Source organism: Nycticebus coucang, chromosome 18 (genome assembly GCF_027406575.1).
Source record: "Nycticebus coucang isolate mNycCou1 chromosome 18, mNycCou1.pri, whole genome shotgun sequence".
Classification (NCBI taxonomy): domain Eukaryota; kingdom Metazoa; phylum Chordata; class Mammalia; order Primates; family Lorisidae; genus Nycticebus; species Nycticebus coucang.
In genome coordinates, this window is record NC_069797.1 from 24,893,564 (window position 1) to 24,913,395 (window position 19,832).

Sequence of the window (19,832 nt, forward strand, 5' to 3'; positions counted from 1 at the left end):
AAGCCTCAGAGAACACAGGAAACTCTCTAAGACTCCAACCTCGCCCGCCCTTGCTGGGCTCTGCACAGGCCCTTCCTCCGCCTTCAGACCCACCACACAGCACAGAGGATCATTCCTACCCCCTACACACAGCCAGCCCACCAGGGAGGGGCGGGAGAAGCCTTCTCTCCTCACCACTACCCCCTGGCAGGGAGGAGGGACACAGTGCAGAGACAGGAAGGGACACAAGAGGCAGGGCAGGGAGTCGTTCTTGTGGCCCCTCATTCACATCTCTCTGTCCTCTTCCCCAGTCTGGTGGCTCTGACCCTGACCAGGGCTCGCTAAAGGGAGGCGGAGAGGCACAGCCCCACTCTGGGAGGAGGGAGGCAAGTTCTCACCATCTGGGTTGGTACGTCTGAGATGGGATCTGTAGTTCTCTCAGGTGGCATTCTGTTTCAGGGTCACAAAACGTTAACATTCTGTGTGTGAACTATACAAAACGTGTGCCTTTCTTCTTTCATTAATTCAAAAGAATTTACTGAGCACCAAGCCCACGCTCAGCAGGGCCCTTGCCCTGAAGGAGCTGAACAGACCAGAGGAAGCATGGAAACAGGTGGAAACCCAGCGTAACCGGGCTGCGCGGTGGAGAGCTGGAAGCACACTGTCCAGCATCTTATGCAACACTGACAGACTCAGCTCATCCTGTCTCTGCTTCTGAAAATACTGAAGAGAAAACTGAAGGGAATTAAGGGAATAATTTATGCAGCATCAGCCCTTGTTTATGAAGAACAAAAGTTTTAGCGGTCTGGGCTGGCTATAAGGCTATAAACAGGAACTTTGGTTTTCTAAGAATTCAACTTCCATTTTCAAATAAAGGTTTTTCTTTCTTGTGGTTTGTTTTTGTGTCTTTGAAGAATGCCTTGGCTGCAGAGGTTCACTTTGAGTCAGGGCTATAAAGCAGACACCTGGACACAGGCAGGTATAAGCCTTACCCACGGAGTCAGAGCAGAAATCCATCTGGTGGGAGGAGCAAGGGGGAGACTGGAAAGATCGTGAAAGAAGGCAGAGTCTGGACTTGACCCTTCCATGGACAGTGGACAGGCAGCGAGAGGAAGTGCTTAGTAAAGGGGCTGCTCCAGAGGATGGTGTCCAGGACATGCTGACTGGGGACAAGGAGAGGGAGGAAAACCCACTTGACCAAGCTCTCGAAATTGCTATAATTATCTTTATGGAAACAAGTGGAGCCATGACCATGGCATCATGGAATACAGGCTTGTTTGATTGAATTATCTTCTTTTGTGCCTCATTTTATTTTTCTATAAAATGGGAATAATGATAATGGTATCCATCTTACACAGATAAAAGGATTAAATAAGTTAATACATGGAAAGCACTTAGAGCAATGCTCTTGTATGTGCTCAATAAATCTTAGCTTTATTATCATTTATTTATTTCTGGGGTAGGGGTAGCACATACTCCCCTATGCTCATATCAAATATAAATGTGTTCTCAGTGGTTTCTGTAAATCACATTTCACTTTGCCTGTGGGGAAAAAAAAGAGATGTAAATTATTTCAAATAGACATGTACATACTTTAAAATAGCGTTTATTAAAAAAAATCAGCACAGTAAAAACTGCCACACAAATTACTTCATACTGGCATCCAGATGCTCCTATCAACTCAAGTGTACACATTTAACTCCCCAAATTAAAGACCTGTAATTTCCCCTGAAGCTCTTTAACTTCTGAAGTTATATAAAATTAAGCAGAAAAACCTTAACATTAAATGAAAATCAATTTTACACAAATAAGTGTGATCAAGTAGTTTAAATTATCATCTGAAATTCTTGTACTTGAGAGAAAAATAGCAGATGACAACACTCTCCACGTTATAAAAGGATTCACATTATTCCCTGGGAGATGTCTCACGGCATTCTTTTTCCACATTCTTTCACCAAGCCTCAGGCAAAAAATTGAGGAAAAACATTTTCCAAGCAGTGGCCTTATTCTTTGGCACATTCCTTTTCTTTTTCTGAATTCAGGGCTCCTGACAACACAGAGGCTTTTCTCTTGGTGAGACTTGACTTGTAAGGCATTGAGGACCAAGCCCCTGTGGTTCTTCAGTTTCTTCCTTCCTCTGGGGAGACACAGAGGTCTTTACACCAACCTGTCCTCTGTTCTCTCCTCCCAGATGGGGGTCCTTTGTGATCTGGAAATGTGAAAGTTTCTGACCTCATCAGAGACAGAATAAGCTCTGTACCTTTCAACAAGGCACAGGAGAAGGCCTGGTCCTCTCCTGATGTCCCGAACTTCCTCTGAATTCAGAGAAAGGTTTTTACACCAGAGTGGGTCAACACACAGCAATAGAAGACAAAATATGTGAAAAATCACCTAGGAATTGAACATTAAAGAAATGTGTGCTTATTAGTGTGCAGTGATAACTGGTGGGCTCCTCTAGTTGCAAGAGCTCAGAGAGATCTGGCTGCAGAAACAAACTGTGCCCCACCTAAGTCTATCCCCCTGACAGGAAACTGCCAGAGATGCAAAACGTGAGCCTGGTGATGGGCCCAGCCAGGAGCTGCACTTGTGTTGGCATCAATGCCACCCATGGTTCAAGAGTAATTTGAACCCCTGGGTGAAACACACTTATCTACTACCTTTCAAAGCATTTTCATCCCCAAACTAAGATGGAGAAAGAAACACAGTATTTCAATAGAAAAACTATACATTCTTACAACATCGTATTGCCTAAATTCACATTTCTTGGGCGCTGATAAATGTAACAACATTCCACCATAAACTTCCAGAACAATTGCTATGACAAAGAGAAAATGCAAAGTGAGGATGACCCCACTGCCATTTCCTTCCTTTCAGTGGGCAGCACCTTCTGGCCAGGATGGACAGCGAGAATAAAGAGTCTCTGTGGGCTAAACCAAGGACGGTGCCGTCTCTTCTCCTGTGCGAAATGAGGGGTCCAGCCTTGGAGAGCCTCTACGTAGCAGCCTCTAAGAATTCTGAGGTGAACACAGCTTCTGCATAATCTTCACACATGTCCTGGAGTTCAGCAGCAACGGCCCCCAGAGCTTCATCTACCAGCTCTTCTGAAAAGCTGGAAGATAAACAACACAGCTAAAGGTACATACGACCAATATGGGAGCCACTCTCCTACTCAAGATGAGGAACTTAGTCAATTATAAAATGAAAATGTAAATTCAAAAGGCCAAGAATACATGTACTTTTGAAGGAGAAAAACAAGGTGAGAGGCCTTGCTCTCTTAAATATAAAGATGGTGGTGCTTAGATCTCAAAGTCCTGCTAAAAGGGGGGCCCCGTGACATGCACAGGGTTCCCCCCATCTTACTGATTAGGAGGGGATGCATAGGAAATAATACAGCTCCAAAAGTCAGCATTACACAAAAAAGGTAAATGCAAAGAAGTGTCACTCCCTCTGCCGTCCCTTCTACCCCATTCCCACTCCAGGGTATTTTTGTTGTGGTGCTGGTTTTTGCTAATCTGGCACTCTTTTGTCTTAACTGGCATACGAGGTCATTTTTCATTTAACCTTATTCTGATATATACTAGGTATTTTCTGTTTGTTTCTTTGTTTTGTTTTTTTTTGTTCTATTCTTTTAGATTTTCTATTAACTTAGATATTATACACACTTTTATTCTTTTAATGGTTACCCTAGAATACAACCAGCATCCATGACCAAACACCTAATATTAATTGATATTTTTACCTTTTTCTCAGATGATGCAATAACACTAACCCCATCCCCTTCCTTTTTTTTTTTTTTTGAGACAGAGTCTCACTTTGTCGCCTTCGGTAGAGTGCTGTGGTGTCACAGCTCACAGCAACCTGAAACTCTTGGACTTCGAGATTCTCTTGCCTCAGCCTCCCAAGTAGCTCCAGGTAGGGACTACAGGCACCTGCCACAACACCCAGGTGGATTTTTGTTGTTGTTGTTGTAGTTGTCATTGTTGTTTAGCAGGCCCGAGCCCGGTTCTAACCTGCCAGCCCTGCTGTATGTGGCTGGCGCCCTAACCACTGAGCTAAGGGTGTTAAGCCTCCATCTCCTTCCTGACTTACAGGCTATTGTTATTGTGTATTTTAATATGCACATACACACACCCATAAAGACATTATTGCTACATATGTATTACATTGTATTCACTTTCCTACATATTTACTTTTTAAAAATTCATGTCTTTTGGCACCTGTGGGTCAGTGAGTAGGGCGCCGGCCCCATATACCGAGGGTAGCGGGTTCAAACTCAGCCCCGGCTGAACTGCAACCAAAAAATAGCTGGGCGTTGTGGCGGGCGCCTGTAGTCCCAGCTGCTCGGGAGGCTGAGGCAGGAGAATCGCAAAAGCCCAAGAGCTGGAGGTTGCTGTGAGTCCTGTGACGGCACGGCACTCTACCAAGGGTGGTAAAGTGAGACTCTGTCTCTACAAAAAAAAAAAAAAATTCATGTCTTTCTATATTCCTGACCTTCCATCTGTGACTGTTTTCTTTTTGCTTGAAAATGTCCTTTTAATATTCCCTATAGTGAAGGTCTACCAGTAATATATTTTCTCAGCTTTGTTTATGTGGAAACTCTCTTCTCACCTTCCTTCTTGATACATATTTCACTGAGCTCAGCACTCCCAATTGGTAGCTTTTTCTTTTGGAACTTTTAAAGATATGCCAGGTCTTCCAGCATCTATTGTTTTTATTTCTTTTTCTCTTTTTTTTGCCCTTTAGCTGATATTTAGATATTCTCTTTGTCTATGATTTTTAACAATACTATGATAAGGCCAAGAATGGGTTCTGTTTTTATTTACTTGGGTCTTCTGGAGCTTCCAGAGTCTATATATTTACCTATCTTTTGCTTCTTTAGGAAACTGAAAGTCCACATCTCTTTGGATGCTCTGACTCATTACCTCTCCCCTCCTTTTGAGACTCTAACCTTCTTACTTTATTCTCGATGTCCCTTACCCTTTCTTTACTTTTCCTTTTTTTGTGTGTGTGCTCCATGCATCACTCTTGTATATTTTCTTTCATCCTATGTTCCAAGTTTCCAGTTTTTTCTTCTGTTACGTCTAATTTGCCATTGAGTCCATCCAATGATTCTTCATTTCAGAAATTGTATTTTTTATTCTAGAATAAAAAATACATTTGGATTTTGTTCTTCCCAGTTCTCTGCAAAGATTCAAATTTGCATCTTTTATTTCCGTGAACACACTAGGCACAGTTATTTTAATGAGATGCTGTCGGTCTCTTCTTGCTCTTGTCTTGACGCTCTATAGCCTAGTTATTTTCACCATTTTATCAGACATATAGAAATAAGTTGAGCCCTAAAGATTACGTTATTTTCCTCCAAAGAAAATTTATGTTTGCTATTGTGTGGTGCCGGGGGAAGGGCACTAACATCTAGAATCAACTCAATCCAATCACAGCAACTGAGCTAATTTGGAGCTGAGCCGAGTCCTTGAGAGAGCCCGTTTATATCCAGATCATCTGTACTTTCAGAGTGTAGTCTTTTGGGGTCCCGATTGAAAGCCAGGAAGGTTCACCAGGCCAGTTCCCCGACTTGGGCAATCCTGACTGCACTCTCTGTCCTCTGATCTGACAAGGCTGTCAGAGCACTGCGTGTCGCCCTCGGCAACCCATTCCCCAGCACCCAACCATGGGCTAAGCTTCCCGGTCTCTGTCTGCTCCAACTTCCTGGCCCAGTTACTCTTCATTACCTCCTTGACATTTTAATGCCTTCAAGTATATATGTTTTATTTTTAATACAGGGGAGAGGTGGTCCAAGTTACCAAGAACATCATTACCAGAAATGGATTACCTCATTTTCATAGTTGCTTCACTTTCTACATTCCTATCACAAATTTACCCCCAAACCATGAGAGAAATACAAAGGTACTCCTGATACGTTCTAACATGTCAGGTAACGTATCTGTTTTCCTTTCCTTTCTTTCTTCTTTTTTTCCCAACATTCTCTATTCTGCCTTTCCTCTTGGGGAGCCATTCCCTCTGGAGTCCTCTGACCCTACTCTATCTAGATTAGTTGCTTTTCACGCTCACTGCAGAATTCTTCTCCTGGAGATTGCTTTTGCCATTTTTCTGGAAGCCCATAGCAGAGTCTAAGTTTCCTAAATGTCAAGTCACTGGTGGCATACAGTGTATGGGCTCTCAATTTGTGGACACTTTGCATGCTTAAAAATGTTTTTATGCTGTCTTTATCTTTAATTGATAACTAGCTGAGCAGGAAATTATAGGTTATATATTGGAAGTATGCACTATTATCTTCTAGCTTCCAGTACTGCTGCAGGAAACACTAGGCCAGTCTCCTTTCCTGTTTAAGTGTCCAGTTTTCCCTCTCCTGAATCGTTTGTCATCTTCTCCTTTCAGTGGGATGCTCAAATTTCCTTTTGGTAGTGACGTGCCATGGTGTGTTCTGTTCTATTCATTCATTCATTCATTCACTCACTCATTCACAGTGGAAAACTGATGAATCTTTTCAATCTAAAGACTAACAGCCTTCTGCAAAATTTTATAATATTTCTTTGGTAATTTCCCATTCTTCCTTTTATCATTTGCCAAGATTCTGGAACTCCCTATTATTTAGATGTTGGATCTCCTAGAGCAACCCTCTAATTTTAAAAAATCTTTTCCTTCTCTATTACCTAATGCCTTATCCTTTGTTCTACTTTCTGAAAGATGCTTTTTTCATTGAATCCTTCTAGCAAATTCATTTCAGCTATCATGTTTTTAATTTCTAATTTTTTGGTTTTTTGAGACAGAACCTTAAGCTGTCACCCTGGGTAGAGTGTTGTGGCATCACAGCTCACAGCAACCTCCAGCTCCTGGGCTGAAGCGATTCTCCCACCTCTGCCTCCCAAGTAGCTGAGACTACAGGCGCCCGCCACAACACCCAGTTATTTTGTGGTTGCAGCCGTTATTGTTTGGCAGGCCCAGGCTGGATTTGAACCTGCCAGCTCAGGTGTATGTGGCTGGCGCCCTAGCTGCTTGAGCCATAGGTGCCGAGCCTTTTTTTTTTTTTTTTTTTTTTTGTTGCAGTTTGGCCGGGGCTGGGTTTGAACCCGCCACCCTCGGCATATGGGGCCGGCACCCTACTCACTGAGCCACAGGCACCACCCCTTTTTTTAATTCTTGGAAAGTTTCTTTTCTTTGTTGTTGCTGAGACAGAGTTTTATTCTGTTGTCTGAACCAGAGTGCACAGAATATAGTGGTGTCATCATGCCTTACGACAATCTCAAACTCCTTGCCTCAGCCTCCTGAGTAGCTGGGACTACAAGTGCAGTCACCACGCCCAGTTATCTATTTCTTTGTACAGACAGGATTTCTCTCTCTTGCTTAGGCTAGTCACAAATTCCCGGCCTCAAGAAATCCTTTCACCTCCATCTCCCAGACTGCCAGGATTGTAGGTGTGAGCCACCGTGCCTAACCAAAAGTTCCTTCTTTAGTATCTAATTCTTTTTCAAGATACAGCAACTTTAGTTAGTTCTCTATTAAGAATATTAATTCTAGTTTGTTTGTTTTTAGATGTTTTATTCTGCTCCCTGCATTGCTTCCTCAGAGTTCTTATCTGTTATAAAAGCGCATATTCCTTCCATGGTCTTCATCAAATATCTGGCCATCTCAGCTGTCTGCTGATTTTCAAGAGTGAGAATTTCAACCTCACCTATTTTCTGGCTCAGCTGTATCCACACCTTCACAAGCACCTGAAGCTTCCAATTCCTGAGTCTTACTAAGGTTCTTCTGTGCAGATAAATTTAGTTCTTGACTTCACAAATTTTTATTGATATTTCTTGTTTGCTGTCATTTATAGTTTCATGCCTGTTAGCCTTTCACTGGTGTATAATTAGATAGGAATACAAGCAATAGAGAAAAATATGTATGTTCAATCTGTCCTTTTAACCAGAAGTCTCCGGATAGTATTTTTCAAACCAGGAATCTTAATTTAAGAGTTTGCCTTCATCAAAAGCATTATCACCCTTAAGCGTTTGCTTTCACAGTCACTCTTTTATTTGCATCCAGTTTGTATCATCTGCTTACTCTGATCACTGGAATAGTGTTTTTTCAGGTGTAAGGGAAAACAGAGATAGTAAAAGAAAGACAACACTCAGCTAGCTACTGCCTTACTCAAGAAGCTATCGGATGAAGTCAACTGTCTTCGGGTATTATTTCAAGATCTGATCAATACAACCCTCATCTCTGGAACATTCAAATAAGAAACAAAAACAGAAGAGATCAAAAAACAGAGATAAAGGCTCAGCACCTGTAGTTCAGTAGTTAGGGAGCCGGCTCCATACACCGCGGCTGGCAGGTTAGAACCCAGACTGGGCCTGCTAAACAACAATAACAACAAAATAGCTGGGTGTTGTGGTGGGCACCTATAGTACCAGCTACTTGGGAGGCTGAGGCAAGAGAATCGCTTAAGCCTAAGAGTTTGAGGTTGCTATGAGCTATGATGCCACAGCACTCTACCAAGGGTGACAAAGTGAGACTCTGTCTCAAAAAAATAAAAGAGAGGTAGAATATTCAGATGCACAATTACTTGGGGTCAAAGGATAGCAGAGGAAAACATCTGTAAAATTCTAGGTATATTTTAATAGCTCTGTCCTCTATACTTTAGCCTAATATACCTTACGGGCTGAGGGAGCTTTTCCCTATATCTATATAACAACTATGAACAAGATGTTATCATTTTATCAGGAGGCAAGAACATACAGAGGAGAGGCTATCTTCCTTGGCTTACTGGTGGATTTCCGCATGTGCCTGCTAGCCTAACTGATCCAGACAGGTGATGGGAGTAAGTATGCTACAGGACACTGGGTTAACACACACAAGTCAGGTTTGCTGTCTTCTCGTCTCCAAAAATCCTTCAGAGCACATGCGAAGACAAATGTGTATCTCAACCAAAGAGTCTCAGATACTTTGAAGGGGGACTACAGATTAAAGAGATGTCTCAGGACTTTAGTCTCAGGATAATCACTTAAGTGATCCCACCCAAAATCCTACTTAAATAGAAGAAAATACATAAACAAATACATACAGCTACAATGATTTAAAAATAGACAAAAGTAGATGAGAAATGTCTGAAATTTTCAGAAGATAAGCAGCACAGGTAAGAATTCTAGCTGACTCAGCAGGACAGAGGGCATACAAAGCTAAAACCTAAGAATCTGCAGGGAGACTCTCGACAAGGAAAAAACAAACTGATTTGTCCTCCAAAACATCAGCAAAAGCTCTCAGGAAGTAAGAATACATGAAGTATGGGACAGAAAATGAAGAAACTGGTCGAAAATTTGCAAAAAAAAAAAAAAAAAGAAAATTTGCAAAACAGTTACACTGATCTCCACTTCTACTGCTGGCAACTAAGTAACAATCCCTTCTCCACCCCCCGCCAAAAGAAGGAAGGTGTATGTTCTTTGGAAATGCCCAGTAATTTTAAACTCAGCCAAGTTATCCATCAAGCTTGAAGGTAAACACTTTCAAACTTGTAAGTCTTAAGAAATTTCTTCCCGGGTGGCGCCTGTGGCTCAACGGGTAGGGCGCCGGTCCCATATGCCGGAGGTGGCGGGTTCAAACCCAGCCCCGGCCAAAAATAAAAAAAAAAAAAAAAAAAAGAAATTTCTTCCAATAAACAAACCGACATATATTCCATCAAAGAGAGTAAACCAAGAAATAGGAAGACAGGGCACTGAAAGTAAGAAATCTAACACGGGGGGAGATAACCCAATGCTCAGAGTGATGAAAAAAGGAAATCCCGGGATACACAGTCTCAAGAAAAAGAGTAAGGGTTGCGGTTAAGAAACAGAGTAACTGATATTTCTGATCACAAGGAAAATTATATTGAGAGGCTGTTGGCTAGTGTGTGAGGGAAGTTAGTAAGAATATAAAAGATAGGCAAATAAAAAAGAGGTGATTATTAACGCCTGGAATATATTAAAAACTTGTTTAAGAAAGAAATGTAGTATATTACTTAACTTGATACTGAAGAGTATCTTTTTTTTTTTTTTTTTTTGGTTGCAGTTTGGCAGGGGCCGGGTTTGAACCCGCCACCCTCGGTATATGGGGCCGGCGCCTTACCGACTGAGCCACAGGTGCCGCCCAATATTGAAGAATATCTTGCCAAGAATAATGAGAAGAGACCCATGAGGAATTAAAATTTGGGCCCTATTTTAAAAAGAATGGATTTACACGTATCTTTTAATTAAGAATTTTGTACATAAAAGGAGGCTACCATTCTTCAAATATTCGGTAGCTGGAAGATCCTGTTTTATAACTCTACAAAATTATTCTTACCTTTCTCAAGAGAGGTAACTCAAAAAGGGGGAAGAAGGGTTAAAGAAAATGTTGTAAAGTCAGGCAAGTTTGTCTCAACCATGAAAATTTCATGGTCATGACTATTTCCTGCCCAGCAATGTTTTGTGATCTCTGATGGGCCATTCACCCTCATTAATAAAAACCAACCCTGACTTGACTCCCGAATATTGTACCCCTGTTGTTAGGATTTGATGTCTGTGTCTCCCCAAAATCTCCTACGTTGAAGCCCTAACCCCTAATGTGATGTTATTTGCAGAGGGGCCTTTCGGAGAGATAATTAGGTTTAGATAAGGTCCTGAAGGTAGAGCTCTTATAAAAGGAAGAGGAGAGGTCCAAGCTTGCTCTCTGCCACACAAGGACACAGCAAGAAGCCAGCCATTTGCAAGCCAGGAAGAGGGCCCTTACTAGACACTGAGTCCACCTGCATCTTGATTTTAGACTTGCCAGCCTGCAGAACTATGATAAACAAACTGCTGTTGTTTGGGTCACCTAGTCCATGGTATTTTGGTATGGCAGCCAAAGTGGCTACCCACCCCCCTAGGAAGGGGAGGCTGCACAGCACGCTCTTGGTGGCATCATCTGTGCTGTTGTACAGGCTTCTGCATCTGAAAACAAGCAGTTAGCAGAGAAAGCCTGTGCACTAGCCCAAGAACAACCATCAGAATTCCAGGGCCCAAAGCATGGAACGAGATCTTTAGTCCTTTCTCTAGCTTTTCTGATACCTGGTTCCTAAACAGAGGACCATAACATTTTACTGACCTTTCAGCTATCAGCCATGGGTTGAAAGAGCCTATGGCCTCATGTGATATGATCCGGAGATACTGCTCAAAACGGCTACAGTAGTCACCAATGCTGTGCCGCATAGACGGTGGGACAAACAGGAGAGCTTGGCCTTCTTTCTGTCGAGAATCTTCTGCAAGGGAGAGAAGGGGAGCCTCTCTTTTCTCTGATCTCTCCTCTGTTCCCACACTTTCATCCAAGGAACTGAGAACAAATAAAAATGAAAGCATTCAAGATCATCAGCAAGGCTAGGCTGTTGATTTACCCTCATAGTTTTTGTTGTTGTTGTTGCAGTTTGGCTGGGGCTGGTGCCCTCGTAGTTTGATAACCAAAGACTCACCTTCACTTTTCTTTATCACACTGAACAAAACTCAACATCCTATTACCATTTACTGTTTCCCTTTTAACGCTAGACCAACCCTTGACATGACAGGAACACCTGTCCCTTAAGACAAGAGTTAATAAAGTAAACCTTGCAGTTACCATCAGTGTAACCCGTATGTACCAATGTGCTGCTTTCAACAATATAAAACAGCTACATGTGTTTGAATACTGAAAGGTGTTATTGAATACTGGAAGTTCCTTAGGATGCAACACAATCTTACATGTTATTTTACTGATCCATCTTAGAGTTTGGCAAGATCTTGCTCAAAATAAGAATTTCTCTGTCTTTCAGAAACTGAAGGAATTCAAAGTTTAACAACATCAATGGCAACCAGGTAGAAGGAAACCAGTGCAGCGCCACTTACTTGCCATTGCAGGGCCTTTCTAACACAATGTTCACAGTTGGTTCCTTTTGAGCTACTGTCTTTGTGATCATGATTGGATGAGGAAGCAAAGGCTTTTCACTTATTGCTGGGATCTGTTGGTCTAGAAAAGGAGAGGCATAAAACGACTGCATATAAAGAAAAGTCAGCATCCATATTGGAGCTGTCATAGTGGCCAAACCTGCAAGGAAGTCACATGTCAGTCTCTTAAGTACCATGGGCTTAGCTAGCAGTGCAATGGGAAAAATGCCCTTGTTTTAAATGGTAAGGTGAATTTAAAAGTGATAAAGAAATAAACCAATGAGGGAATCAGTTTTAAGAAATAGTGAACTCTTTGCAAAGCCTCTGCTTGCTCTGAGAAGACTTTTTGAAGAGGTCTATGCAAAGCCTCAGGCTATGAGCGTTCCATTAGGATCTAGCCAGCCACTCAAGGAATCTTAAGCAGTTGGGTTTACTTTTTGACCTTTAAATGCTTTGATTACTGAAGAAGAAAAAAATCACTCACACCAGAACACTTAATTAGCTGACTTAATTTGTCTTTGGGCACTGCTGGAAAAATGTGCATGATGATAGTCTAAACATTAACTTATTAACTGTAACAAGCACGCTTGACAGCTCTTCTGAGTTTTACATTATTTATACTTTTAAATATATTTCAAGTATAGGGAGAAAATTTGTCTGTAAGTAGGGAGCATCTATATGTTAAACAATTTTCTCTAACTCACATTTATATGCTTATGATTTCTTATTGTCAGAAACACTGCATAAGTCAGCTTTATAAAACTATTCAATTTTATTGTTCGTAGAGAGGATAAGAGACAGAGACGCTGCACATTCCAAAGACCACTTAAAATCTGGTTTTGCGATTCAATTAAACAAACAAGCAGAACCAGTGGAAACAATTCTTACCATGATTTTATGACTCTGGAAGTGTCCAAAAATTCATTTCAGTTCTTAGTGTTCTAAAGAGCTCCTTTTAAGTGCATACCTAGACTATCTGCAGAGTCACAGATAGTGACTAATAATTTAAATCATCCTTGATAAAAGAGAACATTAAGTCCTCTGTAGGACTGTCTTATACATGATGTAACCTAACTTTGTGGCCAAAGGCCAAAGTATCCAGGAAACAGATTGCCCTTCAATGTCTGCCTTTCCTCATCCTTTTCCACACAAAAAGATGCTAGAATGCCCACTGACCGACTAAACCACAATGAGAAGCGCCCTGGCTGCGCAGCCCTCTGCCAGACGCAGTGAGGGCACACTGACTGTGACAAACTCTCTGGCCTCACAGAATCTGTGGCTGACTTGGGAGGAGGAAGACACCTTCACAAACCATTCTAACACACGGGAGAACATGCCAGAAAGTGCTGTGAGAATTCATGTGCAAACAGAGAGGAAGGGAACAAAGTTCCAGTATGGGGACACTGGGGAGCTGCACAGGCAGAGTAGGGTCATATGAGGAAGGCCTTGGAGAACAACTCAGTTGTTACGTGAGGATGGAAATGGAGGCCGAAGAAGGGTTGGAAGGAAGAGAGAACATGAGCAAAAACTGGAGTGCCTGAAAACACAAAGCGCATAAAGGAACAAAGCAAAGTTTTGTTTAGACTGCTCATCTTCCTGTCAAAACCTGACAAGGAGAATACTTTTTCTAGCACAAAACTCCAAACTTGCCTTTTAAAGTAATTACATGCTATATGCTGATGTTGTAAACACTCTATACCCGCACTGTCCTTTACATCTTAGTAAGCACGGCATTTACAGTGCTTAATTTCCTTCAGAGGTAACTTCTCCTCCTTTCATTGAGTAAGGCGTAATCGATAAGCATGGGTCAAAGAGAATTTAAGCAACACTCCTAACAAATAAGTAGCCAAAATACACACGTATAAATTGTGAAGAGAAAAGCGAAATCTTACCTACAAGTGATGCTACAAGAAATGCATGTCCACTAGGAAAACCAAAAGGAACCTCAATCTCTACCCAAGTCATATGCGAACTTTTAGTCAAGATGGATCACAAATCTAAACATAAAAACTATCAAGTTTCGAATCTTTTTTCAACTCTAGGGTAAGTAAAGATTTATTAGGTCATAGAAAGCAAAAACCATACGAAATATGATGTGATTTTATAAAAATTAAAAATATCTGTTCATAATATAACACCTTTGAGAAAATAACAGGTGAGTCACAGATGGGGAAAAGTATTAGCAAAACATCTGAGTGGGTTACTCACTGCCAGGGCTAGGGAAAGGGAGAATAGGGAATGACTGCTAATGTATACAGGATCTCTTTTTAGGGATGAAGGTTCTGGAATTAGTAGTGATGGCCATACTGGGAATTTGGCCATTTGGGAATATGCTAAAAACTACTGAATCATATACTTTAAAAGGGTGAATTACAGGGCAGACATAAAGTTCATGTGCAATTTACTATGTTAAACCATTCTAAATTGCAGGCAAATTTTATATCCACCCTGTATATATCTTTAAACTTATTTAAAAAAACAATATGTATCTGACAAAGAACTTATACCCAGGCTTGGTGCCTGTGGCTCAAGTGGCTAAGGCACCAGCCACATACACCTGAGCTGGTGGGTTCAAATCCAGCCCGGGCCCGCCAAACAACAACGACGGTTGCAACCCCAAAATAGCCAGGTGTTGTGGTGGGCGCCTGTAGTCCCAGGTACTTGGGAGGCGGAGGCAGGAGAATCACTTGAGCCTAGGAGTTAGAGTTTGCTGGGAGCTGTGACGCCATGGCACTCTACCCAGGGTGAGAGCTTGAGGCTCTGTCTCAAAAAAAAAAAAAAGAAAGAAAAAATGCTTTTTATAGAAAAGAAAAAAAAAAAAGAACTTATACCCAGAATATATAAAGAATTCCTACAACTTAAAAATAAAAAGACAACCCAATAAAAAAAAAAAAATGAACAAAAGATTTTGGATACTTCACAAATGAAACTATACAAATAGCTAAATAATCACTTGAAAAGGTTTTAAATATTATTCAATAAGAAAATTAAACTATATGTATACCATGGAATACTATTCAGCCATTAAAAAAAATGGAGACTTTACATCCTTCGTATTAACCTGGATGGACGTGGAAGACATTATTCTTAGTAAAGGATCACAAGAATGGAGAAGGATGAATCCTATGTACTCAATTTTGATATGAGGACAATTAATGACAATTATGGTTATGGGGGGGAAGCAGAAAGAGGGACGGAGGGAGGTGGGTGGGGCCTTGGTGTGTGTTACACTTTATGGGGGCAAGACATGATTGCAAGAGGGACTTTACCTAACAATTGCAATCTGTGTAACCTGGCTTATTGTACCCTCAATGAATCCCCAACAATAAATAAATAAATAAATAAATAAATAAAATTAAACTAAACCCATGAGATACCATTACCCCCTCACTAGGATGCTTACAATTATATAAAAGACTGACAACGTCCCTGCCTGCAAGGATGCTGAGCAACAGCTCAATATAGATGGGAGCACTGATGCCACTGTAAAATGGGAAAGCCACTTTGGTAAGGGTTTGGCAATTATTAGAAAGTCAAACACACACCTATCTTATGACCTGGTTAAGTCTACTCTTAGATATTTACCCAAGAGAAATAAAAACTTATGTTCATGCAAAAACTATACATAAATACATTCATAGCAGATTTATTCCCACTAGCCCAAAACTGAGAAGCAGGAAGAAACAAGGAACAGATCTCCATCCCCCCAATCCCCCCACTCCCCCGGAGCCTCCATAATGAATTAACCCGGCCAACACCAGTCCTTTAAAACTAACTTTAGACTTCTGACCTCAAGAACTGTTTAAGGGAATAAATGTGTGCTTTAAGCACTACCTTTGTAGCTTAAACTTATTAATAAACTTAAATTTGTTAACAGCAGCAACAGGAAATAAGCAACATAGACAAATCTATAAAACACCAGGCTGAATAAAAGAAGTCCAGGCAAAAGAGTATATGCTGTATGACTGCATTTATATAAAGTTCGAGAACAGTCCAAACTAACTAAAAAGGCATAAGGGTTGCCGAGTGGTGGGGAACTGACTGGGAAGGGGTGTGAGGAACTTTGAGGTGTTAGTTCTAAATTTTGATGGAGGTTTAAACAAGCGGGTATCCATTTGTCACAACCCACCAAATGACACAGTATCTGTGCATTTTATTGTATGTACATTTTACCTCAAAAGGAAAAAAAAGAACTATAAATAAATATTATGCTCTATTAATGACATGCATGTTGAATATTTAGCAGTGACATCTGACATCTACAACTTAATTTGAAGTTAAAAGGTAAGATGAGTTTGATGGATGGATACAGGGATAAACAGATACATGATCAAGCAAATACAGCACAATGTTAACTGTATAAGCCAAAAGGTAAGTATGTGAATGTTTACTGCACACTTTTTTCAACTTTTCTGTAGCATGTTTTACATTTTTCAGAATAAGATGCTGGAGAATAATACATGTGAAACATTTACCTTTTTTTCCTTCTTGTATCCAAATATGAGGATCAGCATATACGATTTTATTATATCTTTGGCGAACTGTCTCCTGGTATTTCTTTAAAAATAAAGTTTAATTTATGAGAAAAAAATGGGCTTCATAACAAACCAGAACTTTAAAAGATGGAAAAGTTCACCAGACACAACAGATACAGACACATTGCCAGAAACAGGCATCTACCAGGCCAGGAAGTAATTAGTTCATGAGGCAAAGTCTACAATAAAATGAAGCATTAACATAGCTGCACTCTAGACCAGCACTATCCACTCAAGTTGCTGCAGTGATGGAAATGTTCTGTATGTGCCCTGTCCAGTACAGTAGCCATGAACTACACATCACCTGAAGTGTGTTTATATTTAATTAACAGACATTTCAATGGGCACATGTGGCTGATGGCTACTGCTTTGGATATCTCCGATCTACACAGCTATCCCTAAGAAGGAGAAATTGATTACAAGAATATAATAAACTACATTATCTTTAAATTTTCAAAACCCAGCTGAGTGTGGTGGCTCACGCCTATAATCCCAGCACTCTGGGAGGCCAAGGTGGGCAGATCACCTGAGTTCACCGGTTGGAGACAAGCCCGAGCTAGAGATCCCATCTCTAAAAGTAGCCAGGCATTGTGGTGGGTGCCTGTAATCGCAGCTACTGGGGAGCCTGAGGCAAGAGAATCACTTGAGCCCAAGAGTCTGAGGTTGCTGTGAGTTATGATGCAATAGCACTCTACTGGGGCAACAAGGGACAAAGTAATACTCTGTCTCAAAAAAAAAAAAACCCAAAAATTCAAAACCCAACAAAAAACTGGCTTCCCTATGATGTTTCTACTTAGCAGCAAAGCAGAAATCAGATTTAATTATGGTGCAATTTTTTTTTGTTGTTGCCCTCGGTAGAATGCCGTGGTGTCACAGCTCACAGCAACCTCGAGCTCTTGGCCTTAGGTGAGTCTCTTGCCTCAGCCTCCCAAGTAGCTGGGACTATAGGCACCTGCCACAACGCCCGGCTATATTCAGTTTTTCCGGGGCCAGGCTTGAACCTGCCACCCTCAGTATATGTGTCGGTGCCCTACTTGTTAAGCCATAGGCGCTGCCCCTAATTATGATGTAATTAAAAAGAAAATATTGCAATCATGTCTTGCCCCCATAAAGTGTGACACACACCAAGACATGATTGCAAGAGGGACTTTACCTAACAATTGCAATCAGTGTAACCTGGCTTATTGTACCCTCAATGAATCCCCAACAATTAAAAAAAAAAAAAAAAAAAAAGAAATGTCATTCAGTTAAATTTAATAAAGCTGTTGTTGGCATTTAAAAAAAGAAAATACTGGATGGGGAATTGGGAGACCTGGATTCTCATCCTAGCTCTGCCAGGAATTATTTTGTGACCTTAGCCATATCACTCACTTCCTTATTGTGCCTCAATTTCCTGAACAATCCAGGGGTTAGGCAGGGTAAAGTAGTATCACGGAAATAAAAGAAGGCAACATTATTTGTAATTTGATAGAGTAACACTCTGGCAGGGTAGAAGAGGCAACAGTACGGTACTTACAAGACTGATGAAAAAGCCTATGGTCCCATTTGGAAGACAAGGCCCTGGCCTCAAAAGTGTTTTTGGAATCACGTATCTATGATATCAGAGGGTAATAATAACAATCACTTAGCCAGGTGCAGGGGCTCACTCCTGTAATCCCAGCACTCTGAGAGGTTGAGGATTGAAGTCAGGAGTTTGGGACCAGCCTGAGCAAAGTGAGACAGGGTCTCTCTTTTTAGTTTTTCTACTAAAAATAGAAAACTTAGCTAGGCATGGCAGCGCACACCTGTAGTCCCCGCTGCTCAGGAGGCTGAGGCAGAAGACTGCGTGAGCCCAGAGTTTGAGGTTGCTGTGAGCTAGGCTAAGGCCATGGCACTCTGCCTTGGGTGACTGAGCAGGACTCTGTCTCAAAAAAAGAAAAAGAAAATTACAAAAAGATCACTTACTGGATTACATGTCAGATAGTTTACTGAATATTCTAGGCCTCGTTTTATCCTTAAAAACTCCCCACTTATCAGAGGGTGACATATCAAAGTCATACACCTTGCTGGCAGCAGAGCTGAGACTGAAAAACAGGCCCATGTGACTCTGATGCATGAATTGCTGCCCTCGGCTGAGGCCAGCCCCCACTGGCAAACCAGACCAGGAGCCCCAGACCTTACTTCCATTTCCTCCATTCGAAGCATCATGATCTCCAGAGTTGGACTGTCCTTGCTGTCCTCCAAGGTGGCTAAGGTTTTAGATCCCAAGATCTTAGCATGAGTCATAGCCCAGAGCTCCTGAGCAGTATCCTCCAAAAAATCATCCAGCTGATGAGTATTATTGGATTTAGAATCAATAGCTGTAGCCTACAAAACGGGACGGGGGGTGGAGTTGAGGGGGGCCATGTGGAAAGGTGACACAGAAAAATTTTAATATTATTGCTTGACCATAATAAAACAGCAGCATACTGGTCCAACTGGCAGACTTTCTATGCTAAAACAAACCTCTCCCAAGGCAGTAAATATCAAAAGCAAAAATATCAGTACAATTTTTATAACAGTCATTTAAATAGTAGCATTAACCAAATAATACCATTATTGTCTGTGTAAATTATCACTATTGTCTATTTTGCAAGTTGGTAGAACTACCTTCCTTTTGCTATATTTAGGAGAGTGTCCGACATTTCATATATCACACATTCCAGAGTCTAGTGGCTAGGTGCGATGGCTCACACCTGTAATCCTAGAACTCTGGGGAGGCTAAGTCAGGCAAATTGCTTGAACTTAGGAGTTCAAGACCAGCCTGAAAAAGAGTGAGACCATGTCTCTGCTAAAAACAGAAAAACTAGCCAGGCATTGTGGTAGGCACCTGTAGTGCCAACTATGTGGGAGGCTGAGGCAAAAAGGATCGCTTAAGCCCAAGAGTTTCAGGTTGGTATGAGCTATGACGTCCCAGCACTCTAGCCTGGCCAACAGAGTGAGATGCTTATCTCAAAAAAAAAAAGTCTATTCATGACAAGTTCAGGATTCTTTGTCTTTGAGACTCTATACCTATAACTTGGGAGAGCCTGGCCAGCCTTTCTTGACCTTGAATCCTTTATATTTACAAAGTACTTTACAGTTCACAACACATTTTTATATTGTATTTCTCTTAATTCTAATAGATGCCTATAATCTGCTCTGAAAGAGGCTTTTGCAAAGATTATCTGCTGAGGAAATTGTATTAAGACTATAGAATGAGACATTTCCGTAATTAAATCCTGGTTCTGCCCACTCAAGCCTACAACTTTGGGCAAGTTTACTTAACCTCTCTGGGCCTCCATCTTCTCATCTGTACTATGGAAGTAATAACCTTATATTTCAGAGTTGTAAGGATTTCATGACAGCTTGCACGCTGGGATACTTAGCTGGGATACTTACTTGTTGTGAAGTA

At 41.2% G+C, this 19,832-nt stretch overlaps 1 protein-coding gene across 2 annotated transcripts in view; it reads right to left on the bottom strand.

Annotated features, from left to right (window-relative positions):
- Nucleotides 1–1,569: 1,569 nt before the first annotated feature.
- Nucleotides 1,570–19,832, bottom strand: part of KIAA0753 (KIAA0753 ortholog) — a 58,913-nt gene continuing 40,650 nt past the window's right edge. For both annotated transcript variants that reach the window (XM_053568534.1, XM_053568535.1), the window contains 5 exons: nucleotides 18,581–18,766; nucleotides 16,361–16,442; nucleotides 11,847–11,967; nucleotides 11,077–11,301; nucleotides 1,570–3,088 (listed from right to left, as the gene is read on the bottom strand). In XM_053568534.1, coding sequence (XP_053424509.1) covers nucleotides 2,971–3,088; nucleotides 11,077–11,301; nucleotides 11,847–11,967; nucleotides 16,361–16,442; nucleotides 18,581–18,766 — 732 coding nt within the window. In that variant the 3' untranslated portion in view covers nucleotides 1,570–2,970. The remainder of the gene's footprint in view (nucleotides 3,089–11,076; nucleotides 11,302–11,846; nucleotides 11,968–16,360; nucleotides 16,443–18,580; nucleotides 18,767–19,832) is intronic.